Here is a 20,778-nt window from a genome sequence, read left to right as displayed (position 1 = left end):
ACAGAGCTCAGTTGGCCTTGCTCTCTCAGCGTGGGTTGATGGCACTTCACATGTGTCAAAGAAGACATGAAGTAAAAAATGGGGTAAAATTATAAATAAATTATTTTAAAAATACTAATCGAATCAAAATCCTAATGTTATTGTATCGTTATACCCATGCATTTTGAACAGTTTCTATTGGTGCATTAGCAATGGTGTCATGCCATTTGTGTGTAGAGAGCAGGTAGCAGTTTTAGCAATAAATTAAACTATTTTTCTAGACATTTTAGATATTTTTTAATGTTGTGCTTGGGGCCAATGCTAATTGGCTGTCTCTTTTCAGCTCAATCAGTTACTGAAAGTACGAACACCAGCTGAGAGTCTGAGAATTCACATCCAGAACTGCACTGTGTAGTTCAAAGTGTCGTTAGCTGTCTTTGCTAGTTCTGCTGTGTTCTAAAACTCACTGTACTGGGGTGAGTAATGGACTCTTCTAAGCGGGATCCAGTTACTGGTGCTAAAAGCCTTTACTTCCACATATTCTATAAATATGTGAGGTTGAGTAAGATATGTGGTGTGTCCCAACTGGGTACTAATTACTGATACATGTTGGTCAAATTTCCCCTTTTTCTCCCAACTTGGTACTGTCATTTAACCCCCTCCTTTTGTAGCCTCTCCCTAGCACTAGCAATGCTCCTGACACTAAGACGGTAAAGACTAGCACATGTGTCTTCTGGTACATGCAAAGCCAGCCTGATGCGGCACTCGGATGAGGGGAGAGTGCGCCATCTACCCAGCCAGAAAGAGCTTGGCCAGTTGCGCTGATGGCAAAGCGCCATGGTTTAGTTGAGTATGCTCAAATATCCAAGATACATGCCAGAACCGATTGTTTTTTGAGTGTAGTTACTACATATTCAGTGTACTAACCTGCTTAACCCACACTATTAAGGTTAGAATATAGTCTATACCTTGTTAGTGTTAGTGTGTAGTGTGCAAATGGGACACAGCCATGGAAAAAACAACAACAAACAAACACCATATTGGTGACATTCATTCAACACTGGCTTTAATGGGACTCTACAGCCGTGAATGAGGTCCGTATTGCCTAGTGGAATTAGGAACTGCAGTGTGCTAGTGGTCGCTAACCTTGGCCACAATTTAGCTTGTGTTTTTCTTTCTTATACATAAGCTGTTTGTTTTTTAGCTCTGAAGAGATGCAGATGTGTTTGTGAATTGAGGATACATGTGATGACTGTGTTCATGATGGTGGATAGAACATGTTTTCCAGCCATTGCCAGTTCTCTCGCGTCAAAGCCAAATCGGCATATTGCTGGCATGGCCAGATTATCTGATTACTCTAGTCTGGTATTTTAAGACTAGAAAAAAACACAAGATAAAAACCCCACACACGTTCACACATATCAGAGCCTCCTCTCTACCAGTCTGTCAGTCAGTAAATCTGGGAAGAGAAGCAGATTTTTGTGTGTTCGGGTCAGTTTGTATGGTCAGTGAAGCAGTGTTTAGGTTAGGCTACAGGAATGAATCGCTCATAGCCAGTTGCATCTGAATACTTTACTGCAACATCCTTTTAAAGGTTTTGCCTGATTTAGTAGCTAGGGGTGTCCCAGGCATGAATTATTTTGCCCCAAGGTTCGATCCAAGTCTCTTAATGCTGCGTATCAGACAATACCAATGTGCAAATAACACTGTGCTTACACACATAACAAGCAACTCCCTCCTGGCTGGCCTTCCAATGTGTACCATCAGACCCCTACAACTGATTCAGAATACAGCAGCTCGACTCGTTTTCAACCTTCTGAAGGAGCTATGTAATGTCATTCCAGATCACATCACATATAAAACCCTGACGTTTACCTACAAAGCCAAAAATGGCCCAGCTCCTCCCTTTCTGATGGCAGTGGTCAAAACCCAATCCATCCCAAGAATTCTTCATGCTTCAAGTACGGCTCGGCTTGACCCACCGCCTCTGAGGAAGCATGGAAGACAAGACTACTGCGTCCAGATTCTGTCCTGGCACCAAAGTGGTGGTTCTTCATTTGCTGCACTTGGCTGGTTCCTCTCCACAGGATTTGCGTAGTTTAGCACTCTCTACACTCAGATTCTAGAAATGTGTATTGCTCAGAGTTAGGGTCACTGGTTGCTCATTTCGGGCAGGGTCAGAACTCAAATGTGTGTTAAATTAGGGGTCTATTAACACTAGCTGTTCGGAGGGAAAGAAGTTGCTCTGGGTAAGAGAATCTGCTGAATGCTGTAAATGTTATTGTCAATGTATCCGCAATGCACTGCACATCTACAGCAGCTCTCGCCATCGAAATGAATGGGATGGGACGAGGCGAGGTGGCAAGTGGACATGTACCCTGATGGTCTTCTCACAGGGGATGCATGGACTGAAACATCTGTGGATGCTGATGGAAGTTTTAAGTGCTGTTTATTCAATGTGGGCAGCCTTGGTGGTCTACCAAGTAGTTCATGGCTGTTGGGAGTCTCATTTTCTCAGCAACGTTTCCAGCTTTTTAACTTTCATTTTTGGAAACTCCTGTTTTTCACTCATTTTTATATGACTTTGTCGTTAATAACGGCAGGAGATTATCATATATCTAATTTGTTCAGAAACATCTCCTGATAAGGAAGAGCTTGAACTTAATCCTTATTTTAATTAGAATTTAAATAAATTAAGCTCTGAATGTCCCTCTCTATCTCTCTCTCTCTCACACACACTCTCTCACTTGGTATTTCTGCCTTACATTACATTGCTATATTTATTTTCACCCCTTCTCTCTCTCTCTCTCTCTCTCTCTCTCTCTCTCTCTCTCTCATTGTTCCATACACACACTTTCTATTCTTAGCATCAAGCAGTTATTCCTTCCTTCAGTGCTCTACTCACTCTGTAGTATTTATAGTCAACTGTAAGGTCCAGAAGACATTTCTGTGTGTGTGAGTGTCTCCCTGTCAGCTCTGCTGAAATCTCCTCCCTCCAGTCTTTCTTCTTTTCCTGTCTTTCATAAATCAGCTTATGTGTTTTGACACTCAGACCGACCCTCAGATGACCTGCACTTGGGTTTGGCGAAGATAGACTCAGGAGCTAAAGAGAACAGTTAACCAACTGACACAGTAATCTGTAGCCTGCAGCATTTTAGCCCCTCTCCTAGGAGCAATTGGCTTTACTCTAGATTTCTGTGAAAGTGGAACAGCGTTCTCTGGAGTGATAAATTCCCAATAACTCTGAGATAAGTTGGTGTTCCGAAAATGATCATCCCACATTAATACCTGATCTCGCTGATTCCCTTATTGCAGAATGCAGTCAGGTCTTAACAGCAAATTTCCAGCCAGTGTCAAGCCCACCTAGACGAGTAGCGGCTGTTTCTGCAGTTAAGGGAGATAAACTCACTATTTGCACCCTTGATTACAGAAGAAGGGCCGGATGAGCAGGTGTCTGCAAACTTTTGGACAGTCTAGTCTATTACCAAGCAAAGCTTTTAATTGTTTTTTAACAATAGTGGAACCCTTTCTGTGCTTTGTATTTGAAAAGTGATGCTCATAGTGAGCATTTAATTACAATATTTGTTTTATATTATATTTATATTATATTATATATTTTATTATATGTACTATATACTATAACAATAGTGGAAGGCGGTTTGCTGCTATAAATAATAGGGATGTCTTAATCGGGGGCCAATTGAGGCCAGTTGTGCAGTGTGGAGCTATTTTACTATGGAACATGAAAACAGACCATAATATCTGAATGATCACTGAAATTCTCTGTTTTACCAGCGGGAGAACCGGAGAACCGCTCACATTTCTCTGTTTATGAACCAGCACCGAAGAACTCATTCAGAACTGGGTGGAGGCTAATGCTAACACACACACTATAGAAACCCTGATCACACACATCACATTCATCCACTATAAACCAGTTATTACACACTAGTAGACCATCAATATCAGATACCAGAGTGTGTACCGCTACACACACAGAAGGTGATTAGACTGCAGTGTTGTAAAGGAGCTGGGAGCTGATTGGTCAGGCTGGATTATAAGATGATAAACACTGTAAAGAAGATTTTAACAAAAGTCTCGACTAAACTGAATCAATCAGTCCAGAGTCTCTCATTATAGAAACTGATCCTAAAAATATTATGTGGATCAGAACATTCCTAATGAAGAAACATAAAGGTGCTATAAATAAGTATGTAAAGTAGTATTTAAGACATCAAATGGTTCTTTGAGTTGTCATGGTTCTTCATGGATCACTGCCTTTAATATAGATATTAAATACATATTTGTTGTTGTTATGGTGTTGGGACAATCATTTTGAATGTGTGTATGTGTGTGTGTATATATATATATATATATATATATATATATATATATATATATATATATATATATATATATAATGTCATGATGAATGGACCAATAGAAATGCTCCAAAATTATTTAAATAAAATCTTTCTACATTGACTTCCATTGAACGCTCAGAAGCTTTTTTCCTTCTCCTGTAAAGTTGCTGTTTTGGAGATACAGGGGTTTTGCATGTTGACCTTCTGATTAACTCTGATTAACTCTTAATTTACGCTAAATTAATTTCCCCCCAAACTACTACTTCAAGTTCAGCTTTGCGAATGTGGCCAGTTCTTAAATAAATGGACAAGTATGAAGTATGAAGTGAGATCCTTCACATCCCCAAGCTTTTATCTGCTCTACTGTGCCTAAAGACGTTTGAATGGATTTTACAGAGAAGAGCAAGGCTAAGCTAAATGTAGCATCCAGTTTCCTCAGACTGGATCAATGTCACTTAACCTAGCTGAAAGATTTATTAGACGTTATAGTAGAACCGTCACTCAGAATACATAGAATACGACTGCTGGAACACAATCGATCAAATAATGAGGCTCATTATCTGCCCTTAACCTTTGGACTAAAGCACTGTGTGTTTATATGTGTGTGTGTGTGTCTGTGTGTGTATGACATGAATTTATATATGGTTATTACATTTGTTTATAAATTCACATATGGTAAGTTTTGATGTGGTGCACAGTGGTTTGATCATAGCTTTACTGCCCATTATTGCATGGTCAGTGTATTTGGGGTACTACATATGGATTAAATGTGTGTGTTTGTTTTACTATCTCTGTGAGGACCCAATGCTCTTCAATGTTCCTCATGAACAAGCGAGGACATTTCCAGGTCTTCACTTCTAAACAGACAGAAAGCAGAAAGATCAGCATTTTGGAACTGAGATTAGGTTTTGGTGTAGAGTGGCAGTCCTCACTAATGTAGAAAAACAATGTGTGTGTATGTGTGTGTGTGTGTGTGTGTGTGTGTGTGATCGTGGCACTCCCTTTCTTGGTCATTGTGATATAGTCCTTTTACAATCTTTTTGTCATCTCCTCCTTCAGTAATCAAACATACAAGGTGTCTTAGACACAAAGGTCGAGGACACACACACACACACACACACATAAAATCACTCTAACATACTTGCTCACATTTCATCACATAAAGGCTTAGTCTTCCAGAATGTGTGTGTTGCCTCCTCCGGCTGTGTGTGTGTGTGTGTGTGTGTGTGTGTGTGTGTGATGTTGCCATGGCACTCATGTACAATGCCTTTGTTTTCTCTCGGACTCTGGGAGCTTCTTGTGCTGCTGAATTTCTGATTTTCTGATCAGCTCTCACGCTTCCCTCTGCTTCTTGTTAAAGATCTAAATCTCTCTCTCTCTCTCTCTCTCTCTCTCTCTCTCTCTTTCTCTCTCTCACTCTCTCTCCCTCTCTCTCTACACCCTTCTCTCCGACTCTCTTTCCCTCCCCCCCTCCCCCCCTCTCCGTCACTCCACCTAGCTGCCTCTCTCTTTCCCTCTGCCCTCTACCACTGTCGGACCCTTGAGCAAGACCCTTAACCCTGTCTGCTCCCTGGGCGCCACAGTGATGGCTGCCCACCACTCCGGGCATGATAGAGAGATAGTGTGCTCACTTTATCACTGTGTGTGTTTGATCACTAGTGTGTATGTGTGTGTGTGTGTTCACTGCACGGATGGGTTAAATTCCACTAATGGTCAGTATGGGTGTCTCGTTCCTTATGGACCCAAAGTGTTTTTCTATGGCATTGTTCAATCAACCAGTGATAGAAGGTTTATTTTCACTTGACTCACACCATCAGTAACTGTCATGCTCGTCAGCCCGTGTTGTGTTAAACTGCTGCCCTCCAGGCAAAAGAAACCATGCACCTCAGTGAGTGTGAGGGCGTGTTTAATAAGTATGCATGCATGAGGGCGTGGAGGTAATACCACTGTACCCTCTCACACACCCCCAGCAACACTCGCTGTTGGTGTTCAGCTCTTCCAGTTAGGCCTGTTGATCTACTCTTACCGGCTGTTCTTTATAATTTAACAAGTGAGGGTGCCTTGTTCTACACTCCTACAAGCCTCTTCCCAGATGCACTGCTCATCAAAACTTTGGGGTCACTTCATTTCTGTAGTGGTGAGCATGTGTTTCTTGGCTGTGTGCAATATTCAGTACAGAGCATATATATATGCATGTATATATGTATATATGTATGCATGTATGCATGTATATATGTATATATGTATGCATGTATGTATGTATATATATATATATATATATATATATATATGTAAATTTGTATATGTACACGTTCAGGACTATCTTGTTGGTTTGTTGGTTATCTCCTTTTATGTCAGGTATTCTGTCCTGAAAACTACACACACACACGCAAAGTCTCACTCTGCTTTCTCTCTGGCCTCGTCTCCCTTCTGTCCCTGCCTGGCCCGTGTGTCCTAGGGTGCCTACGACAGCCTATCAGAATCTCCCCGGCGTCTCCTCTCCCTTTGGAAAGCCAATCAGCTTTAGCGTGCCCAATCCCCTAAACATAGGCCTCCCATTCAGCTCAGTCCAACCCCAGCTGACCCAATCTCTCTTCACACTACCCGTCTCTCCCTTTCTTCATCCCTCTCTCTCTCTCTCTCTCTCTCTCTCTCTCTCTCTCTCTCTCTGTGTTTCTCTCTGATGGAATTTGGACAATAATAACCGCTTTAACCCTAACGTTAGTTTCGTACTAGTTACTGAATTAGTCTTAAGCCTAATAACTGAGAGTTAATGCCTAGTTATCAATGGTGGCTAATTTTGACTATCAAAGGTGCACATTGTAAACATAGTAGAAGAGGAGATGGTTTATTATTCTGAAGTCACACTATATGAATCTGAAGTTACGCTATATGGACAAAAGTATTGGGACACCTTTTTTTTTCATCTTGCTTTTGTTGGAGTAACTATTGTCTAGGAAATGCTTTCTTCTAGATTTTGGAGGAACATCACTATGAGGATTTGATTGCACTCAACGAGAGTGTTGGTGAAGGATGTTGAATGATCACAACCACACCAATGTATTGATTGATAGACCACAGTTCCAGTGCTCCACAGCTCAGTGGGGGAGCTTTATACCCCTCTAGCCCATACATGGCATTAGGCATGGTGCCAGTGTAATTGAGTGTGTAATTAAATATATAATTGAGTACTACAGCAGTAAAAACACTCCACTTCTGTGTGATGAGGGCTTAATGATCTGGAGGCCTTTCAGAATAGTTGGTATGTTGAAACTACCATGATGTAAGAGTGTGTGTGTGTGTGTGTGTGTGGTTCTCCTTGCGGGGGGTGTCTGTCGGTTTGATTTGAGTGGAGAGATGGGTGGTTTGTTTAAGCAACCTGACTGTTTAACTGAAGATGTTTCTGTTGTTAAGCCTGCGTAAGATTGACACACACACACACACATACACATACACACACACACACACACACACACACACACACACACACACACACACATACACTTAGATATAGGTTAAATGGAGTTTTGTTTAGAGGTATATTTAATGTCAGTCTCTCTTTATCCCTCTTGGTCGCTCCCTATTTTCCCCTCATTAGTAACGCTCACAACTTTTCAGACTGTTGCGTTAACCACTCACCCATGAAAAGAAAGAGAAAGAGGAAAAGAGAGAGAGAGAGAGAGAGAGAGAGAGAGAGAGAGAGAGAGAGAGAGAAGAAATGTGAATAGAGAGAGGGGATATTCAGCAATACCATAACTAAATATGGCGTAATAAAGGTTACTAAATTGAGAAAGAGCGAGAGAGAGAGAGAGAGAGAGAGAGAGAGAGAGAGAGAGAGAGAGAAAAGAGAAGGACAGAGAGTGAGCGAGACAGAGTGAAAACCCGGTTGTGAGAGCCGGAGTGGTGGAGAGTGGAGAAGAGTAATTGTAGGTCATGAGTATGCTGTAATTGCTTTGGGCGCTTTGTGGGAAGAGCAGCCATTCTAGTGAAGTCCACTGCACTGAGCTGAGTGGCCAATCAGACCTACAAGTCCTACAAAGGCACAAAATACATAAACTACCAGTTTCATTTTCTCTGGCTGGTCCTTTGTAGATTCCTGATAAATGCTCACCTGACATGTATCTAACCTTCTACTGAATGTCTATTAAATGCAAGTGAATTTAATGAGCTGGACGTGAATGACGGTCTATTAAATGTAACCCTAACCCTAAACTTAACCTTACCCTTCAGTCAGCCTTAAAACCTAACCCTAATCTTAACCTTACCCTTCAATCGACCCTCAAACCTAACCCTAACCTTACCCTTCAATCAACCCTCAAACCTAACCCTAACCTTACCCTTCAATCAACCCTCAAACCTAACCCTAACCTTACCCTTCAGTCAGCCTTAAAACCTAACCCTAACCTTACCCTTCAATCAACCCTCAAACCTAACCCTAACCTTACCCTTCAATCAACCCTCAAACCTAACCCTAACCTTACCCTTCAGTCAGCCTTAAAACCTAACCCTAACCTTACCCTTCAATCAACCCTCAAACCTAACCCTAACCTTACCCTTCAATCAACCCTCAAACCTAACCCTAACCTTACCCTTCAGTCAGCCTTAAAACCTAACCCTAACCTTACCCTTCAATCAACCCTAAAACCTAACCCTAACCTTACCCTTAAGGTTACCCTTACCTAGCGATTAGAGCGCCGGGATATCGATAACAGGGTTGTGGGTCCGATTCCCGGGCTCGGCAAGCTGCCACTGTTGGGCCCTTGAGCAAGGCCCTTTACCCTCTCTGCTCCCCAGGCGCTGGAGTTGGCTGCCCACCGCTATGGGTGTGTGTGTGTGTGTGAGTGTGCGTTCGTGTTCACTACCAGATGGGTTAAATGCGGAGGACACATTTCGCTGTATACTGTACAGTGACAAATACGTGCACTTTCACATTTCAGTCAATTGGGACTGTTTGTTTTTTGTATATTGTGAACATTGGAGGGCAAATCACTTCCCGAGGTGGTGTTGTGTAATTCTGATGAGCAGGAAGCCTGTGTGTATGTATGTGTACACTTTGAGGTGATGTATGTTGACATGACTCAAGGAAATGACTCAAGTGCGGGTGGTGGACATTGAGGCATTTGCTGCGAGCGCACACATCAATACACATGTTAATCAATGCATTGGAGCAGTGTGGCTGAGGGTGTAGCTCCTGCATAAGTAATGGAGTGTACTACACTACACTAATACTGCATAGGGCTCTCAAAACAGCCTCAACTCTTCATGTATTAATCCCACAAGATGTTGGAAACCCTTCCTTTGAGATTCTGCTCCATGCTCCATCATACAATTCCTGCAGATGTCTCAGGAGCTCCCACATCCCAAAGGTGTTGTATTGGATTCAGATCTGGTGACTGGGAGGAGCCACTGACGAACACTGAGCTCATTGTCATGCTCATGAAACCAGTTTGAGATGACTTTGCTTTGCAACGTGGTGCATAATCATGCTGGGAGTAGCCATTAGAAGATGGGTTATTCTGGTCATGAAGGAATGCCCATGGTCAGCATCAGTACTCAAATAGGCTTTGGCATTCAAGCCATGATTAATTAACTTGGCTCAAAGTGTGCCAAGCAAACCTTCCCTCACACCATTACACCACCTCCACCAGCCTGGACTGCAGGTTTTATAATACCCTTGATTTCAGAGGAAACAATGAATGAGCAGGTGTCCCGATACTTTTGTCCATATGGTGAATGTGTGTATATAAAAAGCAGCTTGAACTGAACTGAACTGAGAGCGAGCGAGAGAGTGATTGAGTTGGAGAGAGAGAGAGCGAGGGAGAGGAAGAGAGAGGAAGACAGAATCATGCTGAGCCTTTGGCATGTCTGTCTGTCACCTCACTGTGTGACCTGCGCACAGACCCAGACACAAAGTGATCCCAGCTGATGCTGATGTGTGGGTGTGCGTCTGTACATGTCCGTCCCTCTATCTGGTCCTTTTTTTTTTTTAATACACGTTTGTCAAAGTCGAGCACATTTTGCATGTAATTCCTGGGCTTTTTGACCAATTTTTACTATTTGAATAACCAAAATAGCCTTGTTTTAGTCTAAGCTCTTTATCTTGCACTGATTCTGATTACTGTAGAAAACAAACCACTATACGCTGCACCACAGATTATGTTACCGGGCAGCTACAGCTGGCGTCCACAAATTTTTGGACAGTTAAAGAATGTACAAATGAGGTGCGGTGTATTATTTTGTAAACTTGCATTTGCTTTTTTGGGAATTGTTGAAGACATGACTGGGAATTAATCTGTGCTAAAGCCCAGGTCTGAGATCAGCTCATTTATTGTTGGATGATGGTTAAGAATTGCTGTAAAGATGGTAAGAGCTGACCTCAGATCAGTATAATACAGTAGAGTTTATTATTCAATGTATGAACGTTAAATATTGAAGTGGATGCAGGCGCTGGATACTGTGGAGTGAAGTGATAAGATTTGCTCCTACTTTGCTTCAATGGAGTGTTAATCTTATGGTTCTCAAACAAGTGCTTTGGTGAAGTGAGACGTGGAAGGGCAGAGTTTTTTTAGCCTGACTCTAGGGTGGCTTCTTAGCTATTCGCCTTATCTATGGCCTGAAAAAATACAGAAGGTTTTATTATGATAAATGGACAGATACACTGGTCAGCCATAACATTAGCACCACTGACAGGTGAAGTGAAAAACGTTAATTATTTTCAGTGGCATCTGTCAAGGGTATATTAGCTATATTAGGCAGCCAGCGAACAGTCAGTGGTGTGTAAAAGTGGAGAAATGGACAAGCATACAAATCTGAGACACTCTGACAAGAACCAAATTGTGACGACTAGACGACCTATTCAGAACGTCTCCAAAATATCAGACAGGTCTTGTAGAGTTTTTCTGGTATGCAGTGGTCAGCACCTACCAAAAGTGCTCCAAGAAAGGACAACTGGTGAACTGGTGACAGAGTCATGGGACCTAAGGCTCACTGAAGTGATCCATGAAGGCCCAACCTCACACCTTACAGGACTTAAAGGATCTACTGCTAACATCTTGGTGCCAGAGATCACAGGATGCCTTTAGAGGTCTTGTGGAGTTCATGCCTCGAATGGTCAGATCTGTTGTGGCGGCACAAGGGGGACCTACTTAGTATTAGGCAGGTGATGTTAATGTTATGGCTGATCAGTGTACGTTCACGCTGTCATGCAAAAACCTTATTTTTGACATTCCGGCATAAAGTGAATCTGTTTTTGTTTTTTTATTGTAGCAAAGAATTATGATGAATGGACCAATAGAAATGCGCCACAGCAAACAGCTTCCCATGGGCCTGTAGTTTATTCTGCCTCACTGGCTGATACTATATTCTTGGTCTGCTTTTAACCCCCATTGATTTTCTCTTGTGGTTCTGTTCTCTGATGTCCTGAAATTGCACTTTCAAGACCTTGCAACTGATTGCAAATTGAATTTCACTCATCTGTGAAAAGCCAGGAGAGGCAGTGTGGAAGAGGTGTTAATGTTAATGGGGAGAGGGTATTGATCCTTTATGGTTACTTTTTTGGTCATAAACTGAGCAGTTGAGCTCTGACTTGCTTCGTAGTTGTCTTCTGAGCAATTTAACAGATGTTTGAATGGGTTTGTTTTGGTCTGGGTCTTTTCTAAGTACCTCATACTGATAATGGCTCAGTTAAACCTCTGTCCACTGCACCACTGATTATATTATTGAAGCTATTTGTTGAAAGGTGGGACTTTATCCATAAACAGACGCCGGTCTTCTTATTCCAGTCTCTGGTAAAGCATGACAGTAACTGCTGCTTCTATGGGTGCAATGGCTGATGCTAGGCTAACGCTGTTAACAAACACTAGACTTAGACTCACATACTAGTCTACAGTCAGTTGTGGAGACCATTGATCTCCTAAAACACCTTTAGCACCAGCTCCGAAAGAGGGGGAAGAAATCCTGTAGTAGGAAGGCTGGTGGTACAGAAGGCCAGGGCAATATGACATTATGTAGATACATGCCTGAAGCCCCTCCTTCCAGACTATCTCTTCTTTGTTCCCATGACTATGACAAGTCTATGCAACCCCTTCAGCACCCCATCTCCTCTCTTTTTACCTGGTTATCCTGGCTCCACATATCAGGTGGAACTGGGTTCCTATCACAAAGCAGAGGCCACCCAAACTCCAGTTCTCTCCCCTATCTTACAGTCTTCTCCCAAATCCTCATAAGCAGAAGGCATGGTCTGAACTAGCAGAACCATCAGTATCATGAACAGTTCAGGTTCACTATAAAACATCTCTCTCTCTCTCTCTCTCTCTCTCTCTCTCTCTGCAGAAGTTAGCAGCGGAGTGTCAGAGCGCGGGTTACACCGGTATTCTGATCCCGTATAAGTGTGATCTCTCTAACGAGGAAGAGATTCTCTCCATGTTCTCCGCCATCAAGACCCTTCACCAGGGGGTTGACGTGTGCATCAATAACGCCGGCTTGGCTCATAACGAACCGCTGCTCAGCGGCCGCACCGACGGCTGGAGGAATATGATTGACGTGAGTCAGAAACGCACACACACACACACACACACAGACACACACACACTGCCTGTTCTGTGCCTGTATGTTCAGCAACACTTTACTTCATTTGGATCAAACTCCTTTAGCTGTTGGAAACGTGCCTGGCATTACATCACGCTCATAGACGACCGTAGAGGCCTCTGTGTTTCCTCTTCATTGTCTGAATGTTAGTCCTTTCCTCATACAGTGTGATTCATGGAGCTCTGCACTAATCACCATTCAGGACCTCTCCAGCCTAGAAGCTAAACATTTCCCATGCATGTGTATTTGTTGCCATGGCAAGCATTCTTAAGTGTGTGTGTGTGTGTGTGTGTGTGTGTGTGTCTGTGTGTGTTTACGTACATTTTTGGGGCAAAGCCACAGAGAAAGAGGGGTGGCCTACAGTGTCGGGGCTAAGGACCTACCGGTCCTGGCTTTGTACAGTGCTTTTCCTTTCATTTTAAAACTGAAAGGTTGCCAGGGTTAGGGGTGCGGTTTAGGCTTTAGGGCATTCTTATTAAATACAGTTATTTGCATATTATTGTTGTGGAAAACAGCAACTTTACAGGGGGAGGAAAAGCCTTCTTAACTTTCAATGGACATGAATTCGTCATTTCAAGGTCCTTTTAGAGAATTTCTATTAATCCATTCATCATGAAATGTAATTGATACACTTTAAATAATAAGAATGAAAATAAAAATAAAAATAAAGAGACCACAATTGATTGACTCTATTTATCTATTTATCTTAGCAACCTTTGCTCATTCAGACCACGCCTTCAGCTTATGATGATTTGGAAGAAGACTGTAAGAGAGGGGAGAGAGTTCGGGTGGCTTCTGCTCAGCCAGTCTCTGCTCTGATGTGTGAGCCAGGAATGATAGATGACAGGGTTAAGAATTAAGGAGGTGACTGGGTTGTGACTGGGGGTTGTGCAGACTTGTTGTAGACATGTGAACAAGCTAGAGATGGCATTTACTTATTTATCTGTCAAATACTGAATAACAATAGAACAAAGGAACGGGGAAGGAGGGGGAAGATGGGATTGGGAATTAAGCTAACACACACACAAAATCACAGTGTATTGTTTATTTATTTGTATTTACTCTGATGTTGGTGTGTTGTGGCACATATAAGTACTTATATACAGTACATATGGGACATATTATTACCTTTAGATACTTACAGTTACAGATACAGTATGAAATGCATCGCCTTAATGCAAAAAACTCACCTCCATCCTGGTTCCGGCTGACCTGGCTCTCCACTACCCTCCTGCCCGCTGTCCTGCTCTGGGGCCTCGCATTAATTCACCCTCACCTCTCTGCATGACTCTGCTTCTGACTGTTTATCTGCAGGACTTTATCATCTCACTCACATTTTCATCTTGTTTGGCTTGACGCCACATTTACCATTTTATTTTTCTTAATTCAGTTTTGTTTTTTTGTTGTTGTTTTTTTTCCTGTTTTGATTTTTATTATGATCCAGTGTTGACCTAAGGAGGACGGGTTCCTCTTTTGAGTCTTGGTTCCTCTCAAGGTTAAAAAAGCCTACAGAAATAAAATTCAATTGAATTGAATTCACTTATGGGAACTTTATAGGAGAAGGAAACTTTTAGTGTAACTTTTAGTGGACGCCAACGTACAAAGATTTAATCCTAGGTCATTTTTTAATTATGAAATATTGACATTATGTAAAGAACAATTGGCAGATTCACACTATGGCAAAAGATGGAGAATGCATGACAATTACACACACACACACACACACACATATATATATATAAACACAGATACATCAACATTTACCATTTCTGTTGCATACAGATGGAATTTGACTTTAACCAATCTGTGCTGTAAACACACATACACACTAGTGAACACACACATAGTGATATAGTGAGGCCAGGAGTGGTGGGGGCCCAATGGTGGCAGCTTAGCAAACCCAGGTATCAAACTCACAACCCTGTAATCAGTAAGCCAGTGCTGCAACTTGTCACCACTGCCCATACAATAACAACAACAACAACAACAATAATAATAATAATAATAATAATAATAATGCATATAGGTGCTTACTTACATATATGTAATACAAATTGTCCATATTATACTGGTATGCATTGCATGCTGGTATAAATTGCATTTATAGGATTTATAGGATTTGTTTGTGAAATGTCTTGGATTTAATTGTTCCGACCTCCTCTTAGGTGAACGTGCTTGCTCTGGCAATCTGCACTCGTGAGGCCTACCAGTCCATGAAGGAGAGAAACGTGGACGACGGACACATCATCAACATCAACAGGTCACTGCCTGACTCTCACACTCTCTAGAAGGGTGGACTTTAATGCTTTCACTAACATCACTGTAAAGTAACCCTATACTCATAAGGCTACAGGGCAGGGCAGCATGATTATCTCAACACAATGCTGGATTTCCTCCTGAACGTACACTACAGGCGAAAGTGTAGTTCCTATACCGTATCATCAAGGTGAATGTGGTGTGTTTCTGTGTGCAGTATGGGAGGACACAGGATGGTGGCAAGTGCTGACGAGCACTTCTACTGCGCCACCAAATACGCTGTGACGGCCCTCACAGAAGGGCTCCGACAGGAGCTGCGGGAGGCTAAAACACACATCCGCGCCACGGTGAGAGAAACACACAGATAAGAATCTGCAGAGATTCAGAGGCTGCCACATTACTCAGCTGTCACTGCACTTTTAGAACTGCAAAACATCACATTTGTCTCAAACTGTGGCGTTGAGAAGTAATCTCAAACAGACCTGCTGAAGTGGTTTCGGACACAGGTCAGACAAACTGCTGCTAGTACTGGTTTTAGCTATCCGATGTACTTTTGGCCGCGTTTACAATGCCAGAAAGCACCTAAGCAAGTGTACTGGAGATTAACTAACAGCTGGACATGGTTGGAGGCAAGTGTGTGAGGATTTAGGCATATCATTTAAGCAATTAGCAGAAACACACCAGTTTTACAGAATACGATTTAAATACACTATATGTCCAAATGTTTGTGGACATCCCTTCTAATGAATGCATTCAGCTACTTTAAGTTGTACCTATTGCTGACAGTCTAGTCCCTGTAGAGAAGTATTGCCAATACATTAAGGACTCTCTAAAAGCAGATAAACATGAACCTCTTGGCACCATGCCTAATGCCAGGCGTGGGCTACAGAACAATTAAGCCCCCCAGCATTAAGCTGTGTTCTCTGGAATGATGGCTGGTGCTCCATCCAAGACTTCTGGGATGAGTTAGGGAGTTGGGCATGAAGTGGGTTGGTGATCATCCAACACCTTGACCTCACTAACACTCTTGTCACTGAATGCAATCAAATCCTCACAGCAATGCCCCTCCAAAATGTAGTAGTCTTCTCTGGACAGTAGGGACAGTTACTCCAACAAAAGCTGGATACACTCTTTTTTTTATTTGATTTAAGACGAAACAATGAATAAGCAGGTGTCTCAAAACTTTTGTCCATGAAGTGTAGGCTTCCATTACTAGCTGCGGAGCCTAGTAGCTCAATTGCAAATCTAAAAATGTACCAAAAATCGAAGTAAGTGGTAAAAAGCTATGGAATATAAATCCATCAAATGCTAATGCTAATGTTGACTACGTGTTTTTTCCTCTCGGTAGAGTATATCTCCTGGCATAGTGGAAACCGAGTTCGCCTTTAGGCACCACAATAGCGATCCAGAGAAAGCAGCTGCTGTGTATGAAAGTATAAAGGTGAGCTGTGTGTGTGTGTGTGTCTGTGAGTATTTTTGATTTTATATATTATAGATTATATTAGACTGTGTTAACTGTGCCCCTTTGCTCTATGTAGTGTTTGAAAGCTGAAGATATAGCCAGTGCAGTCAGATACGTTCTCAGCGCTCCTCCACATGTTCAGGTGAGTCATATAAGCAGATTTTAATATGAGATAAAATTACATTTAATAATTTGTATTTGTAATACAGCACTTATAATATTGGCCAACTTGCGCTTGTAGCCTGTTATCAGTTCATGTTATTTATTGCAAATCACTTGTAGCATCAAATGAGAAATCAAGCTGGAGAGGCAAAGATAATGGAAACCTTACACACCCCATTAGCCCTCGGCCTCAGTGTCTGTTTTTCTCTCTCTTCAACATAATAAGAAATCTCTGTAGCATTGTAAAATATGCAGGCTTGAATTTTAGGAATGGGTTTTCAACATTCTTCACTAATCAAATAGTAATTGTGTAATTGTGAGGCCAATATATTTTTTGCTGTCATGTAAAACCCTTACATTTAAATATTAGTGTTTTTCAGTTTTGTTTTTTTTTTTTACATAAAATTAATCTGGTAGATGTTCTTTACTTTTTGTAAAAAATTCATGATGAATGGACCAATAGAAATGCTCCAAAATGACTTTGAATAAAATCTTTTTACATTGACCTCTATTGAGCGTTACAAAGTTTTTTTCCTTCTCCAGCAAAGTAGCTATTTTTGGAGATACAAGCTTTTTGAAAGACTGCAATGATATCGTTAATGTTCATATGTGCTGAAACACAAACATTATAAACATTTATAAAATATAGAAATTGGTATTTCCTGGAATTAGGGGTGTAATTGTACATCACGGTAGGGACATTACTGTTTGGTGCAGGCCACTAGTGGTACATAAAAGACACGGTAGCCTGTGTGCGAAGATTGATTAGCATAATTCATTGAAATGTTAGCAAGCTGTGTACTGTGTACTGTTACACCCCTACCCCTACCTGAAATCTGACGTTATGTTTGTATATATTTAATGTATATCATTGGACATCCCTACTGATTAGAAAAGTACTGAAATGGCTCAACATCACCCAGTAAAGGCCACTGATAATAAACTGTGTTCAGATTAGTTATTTGTCTTTCCTGAAAACTCTTATTGGTATAATTGTGGTGTGTGTGGTGTCTACTATGTGGATGGCAGTGGTTGCATCATGATGCACCTCAGATCCTTACCTAAACTGCCCTCATAAGCAAATCCAGCCACTCTGAGCTCAGAGATACTCCACTCCTGTAGTATTAGATTGTTCATGTCTTTTCTTTGTGAATGTGTCCATCTTTAGATCGGAGACGTGCAGCTGCGGCCGGTGGAACAGGTGTCTTAGCAACAGAAGCAGGCAGCGACATGTCGGAGGAGCGGACAGAGCCAGTGGCATCGGTGTCTCTCTGGCATCACCCACTGGACAAAACATGTACAACACCTAGTTTTAAAACAAACAATGGAATTGAAGGGAATTTGGGTTTGCTTTGTGGACGAGGAGGGTGGAGGAAAAATGTAACAGATCACAAAATCTGAAGCCGTGCGAGAGTGGTCCGTTTTCTCCCTCCGACTTAGAGGAGAGAGAGAGAAAGAGGGAGAGAGATAGAGGATTGGTACTATTCCAATTTACAGATACACTGCTGCCTCAATGTGAACGGAATTCTTTTAGTAGGGGGAGTCATTGTTTTAATGGATGGCACAAACTGGAAACGGAGCAGGGCTAACCAGGTCACATAAGATGATCAGACAAAAGCCGTGCTGACCACCATTACAGGAACAAAATGCCGTCAGTTGCACATAAGAGTTGTTTCTTTTTTTAGGTCATACGACATATCTGTTTTTAAAAAGGGGAGGAAAGGAAAACGCCCTTGCTCAGCGCATGTAATGATAACTATTACACTGTAGATAACGCTTACTGATGCAATTATAGCGTATTATTCAACATTGTCTCATAAAGTCTTCTAACACATCTCTAATGTCTTAAATCAGTGATCATAATAACCCTTAACCTGCTAGACAACATATCATCACTGTCACGCAAAAGCCTTGTATCTCCAAAATGGCAGCTTTACAGAAGAAGGAAAAAAACCTTCTTAACTTTCAGTGGAAGTTAATGTAAAAGATTCTATTCCTAAAGTCATTTTGGGGCATTTCTATTGGTCCATTCATCGTGATTCATCAATTTTGCCAACATGTAAAGAACAACTACCAGATTCACATTGTGTCGAAAAGTGAAAAACACCAAAAATGCCAAAAATGGAGATACCCACTATGGCCCGAAGTTCAAATCCAGAGCTGTGCCGATTTGCCATCAGCAGCCACAGTCTGAGAGAGCACAATTAGCCTCATCATTATAAGCTCATCACTATGAAAGCAATGTTGGCCGGCACAGGCATCTGTTAGCTGGTACGGTGGAGCTGGGGACCCGACAATCCTCCAAGTATGTTGAATGCCCAACAACGCTACATCAGTGGGAGTTCGAATAGAGGAGGGGTCTGGATTCTCATGTATTGGAGGAAACCTGTTTCCTTTTGGATAGGTTTTGGATAATTGCTTGTGCTAGGGGGACTTACGAACGGGTGGGTTATTTGGCAGTACCAAATTGGAAGAAAGGGGGGGAGGGGGTGGAGATACAAAGTTTTTGCAGGAGAACGACCATATGTATCATATGTAGTCATTCTTCATGAACTAGTATGAATATTCAGCATCTACAATGAAACTAATGCCGTTTAATGTATTGTGAGAGTGACACATTGTAAACAGGCCCACATATATGTTGGGGTTTAAGGGTTTAAACCGTTCTTTGTTATAAGAATAAATTCATATGACTGAAAACTCTCAGCTGATGCTCACATCAAGCACCCAAAGTCACCTCCAGATGTTCCCCCAGGCTTCCTCACTAGAGTAAGCCTCCTCCATAACAAAGACTTGGTTGGTCCTCCACGAGTAGCAGCTACCTTCAGCCATTAACTGCTACTTTTCCACTCCACCAACAGCATGTTATGGAGTTTACCATCAGACCAACTTCAGTCGCTGTAGGCCGTCAGTATAAGAAGACATTACAGGTGTGTTATAAGACCCTTCGTGTCTATGGCACCTCATAATGCATTATAATTGCGCAGTGTGACGTGTTTTACAATGATGATTATTGTGTTACTTTTGGAAGTGTTCTAACCTTTGATTGTAGGTCTGTGAGTTTCTCATAACTTCATAAGCAGGAATGGATCCACCTGTAATTCGATTCAGAGATCAGGTTTGTGGAGTCTAAAGTACCCATTAAGCTCAGTAGCCCGGGCTGCAGGGGCTTCAGGCGGTTCCTCAACTGCACACCAGCGAAGAGTTAAAGAGCTCGTTCTGTGTGTTTTTTTATTTACCTGCATCAACAAGTGCATGATGTCAAACAGGAGAAGGCAATTGAAGACCCTCAATGTCTTGAAATCACCTTATGTAGTAAAAATGGTTTCCACACTTTGGACTCTCACTGAAGGATATTGTAAGACACTGACACCATTTCCTAGGATCATGTGACTAACTTTCACGCGTGCACATTTAAAAAGAGTCCTTCTTTTGCTGAAGTGTGTATGAACAAGGCTGAAGGTCTCCTGAATTAAACTTTAAAAGATCATTAGCACCGAGGTGTTTGCAGTTTCGTTATTCCGCCTCCTGTGTGCTTCTTTCATCTGCTGGTCATGAGTAGTAAACACAAAGAAAAGGGTTCTAGATAGTCATTAAAGAGGGTTCTACACCAATTAGCCATAACATTAGCTCCACTGACAGGTGATGTGAAAAACATGCTGTATATTATCTTCATCTACAGTGGCATCTGTCAGGGGGTGGATATGTTGGCAGCGAGTGAGCAGTCAGTCAGTTCTTGAAGGTGATGAAGGTAAAAAGCAGGAAAAATGGGAACAACAAGGGCCAAACTGTGATGACGAGACAACTGGGTCAGAACATCTCCAAAACATCAGGCAGGTCTTGTGGGGGGTTCCCAGTATGCAGTGGTGTTTACATACCCAGTGAACTGGTAACAGGGTCATGGGCACCTAAGGCTTATTAATGCGATCCATAGAGGTCCCACCTCACAACTTACAGGCCTTAAAGGTT

The 20,778-nt window shown here is 41.9% G+C and overlaps 1 protein-coding gene across 1 annotated transcript in view; it reads left to right on the top strand.

Annotated features, from left to right (window-relative positions):
- dhrs11a (dehydrogenase/reductase 11a) overlaps positions 1-20,299 on the top strand; it is a 45,137-nt gene extending 24,838 nt beyond the window's left edge. Inside the window, exons 2-7 of the mRNA XM_072663240.1 lie at positions 12,675-12,884; positions 15,095-15,189; positions 15,403-15,532; positions 16,534-16,626; positions 16,724-16,789; positions 17,978-20,299. Coding sequence (XP_072519341.1) covers positions 12,675-12,884; positions 15,095-15,189; positions 15,403-15,532; positions 16,534-16,626; positions 16,724-16,789; positions 17,978-18,019 — 636 coding nt within the window. The 3' untranslated portion in view covers positions 18,020-20,299. The remainder of the gene's footprint in view (positions 1-12,674; positions 12,885-15,094; positions 15,190-15,402; positions 15,533-16,533; positions 16,627-16,723; positions 16,790-17,977) is intronic.
- Positions 20,300-20,778: the final 479 nt, after the last annotated feature.

This window comes from Salminus brasiliensis, chromosome 1 (assembly GCF_030463535.1).
Source record: "Salminus brasiliensis chromosome 1, fSalBra1.hap2, whole genome shotgun sequence".
NCBI classification, from domain to species: Eukaryota; Metazoa; Chordata; class Actinopteri; order Characiformes; family Bryconidae; genus Salminus; species Salminus brasiliensis.
The sequence above is the reverse complement of the archived record's forward strand: the minus strand, read 5'-3'. Positions and strand labels throughout refer to the sequence as shown.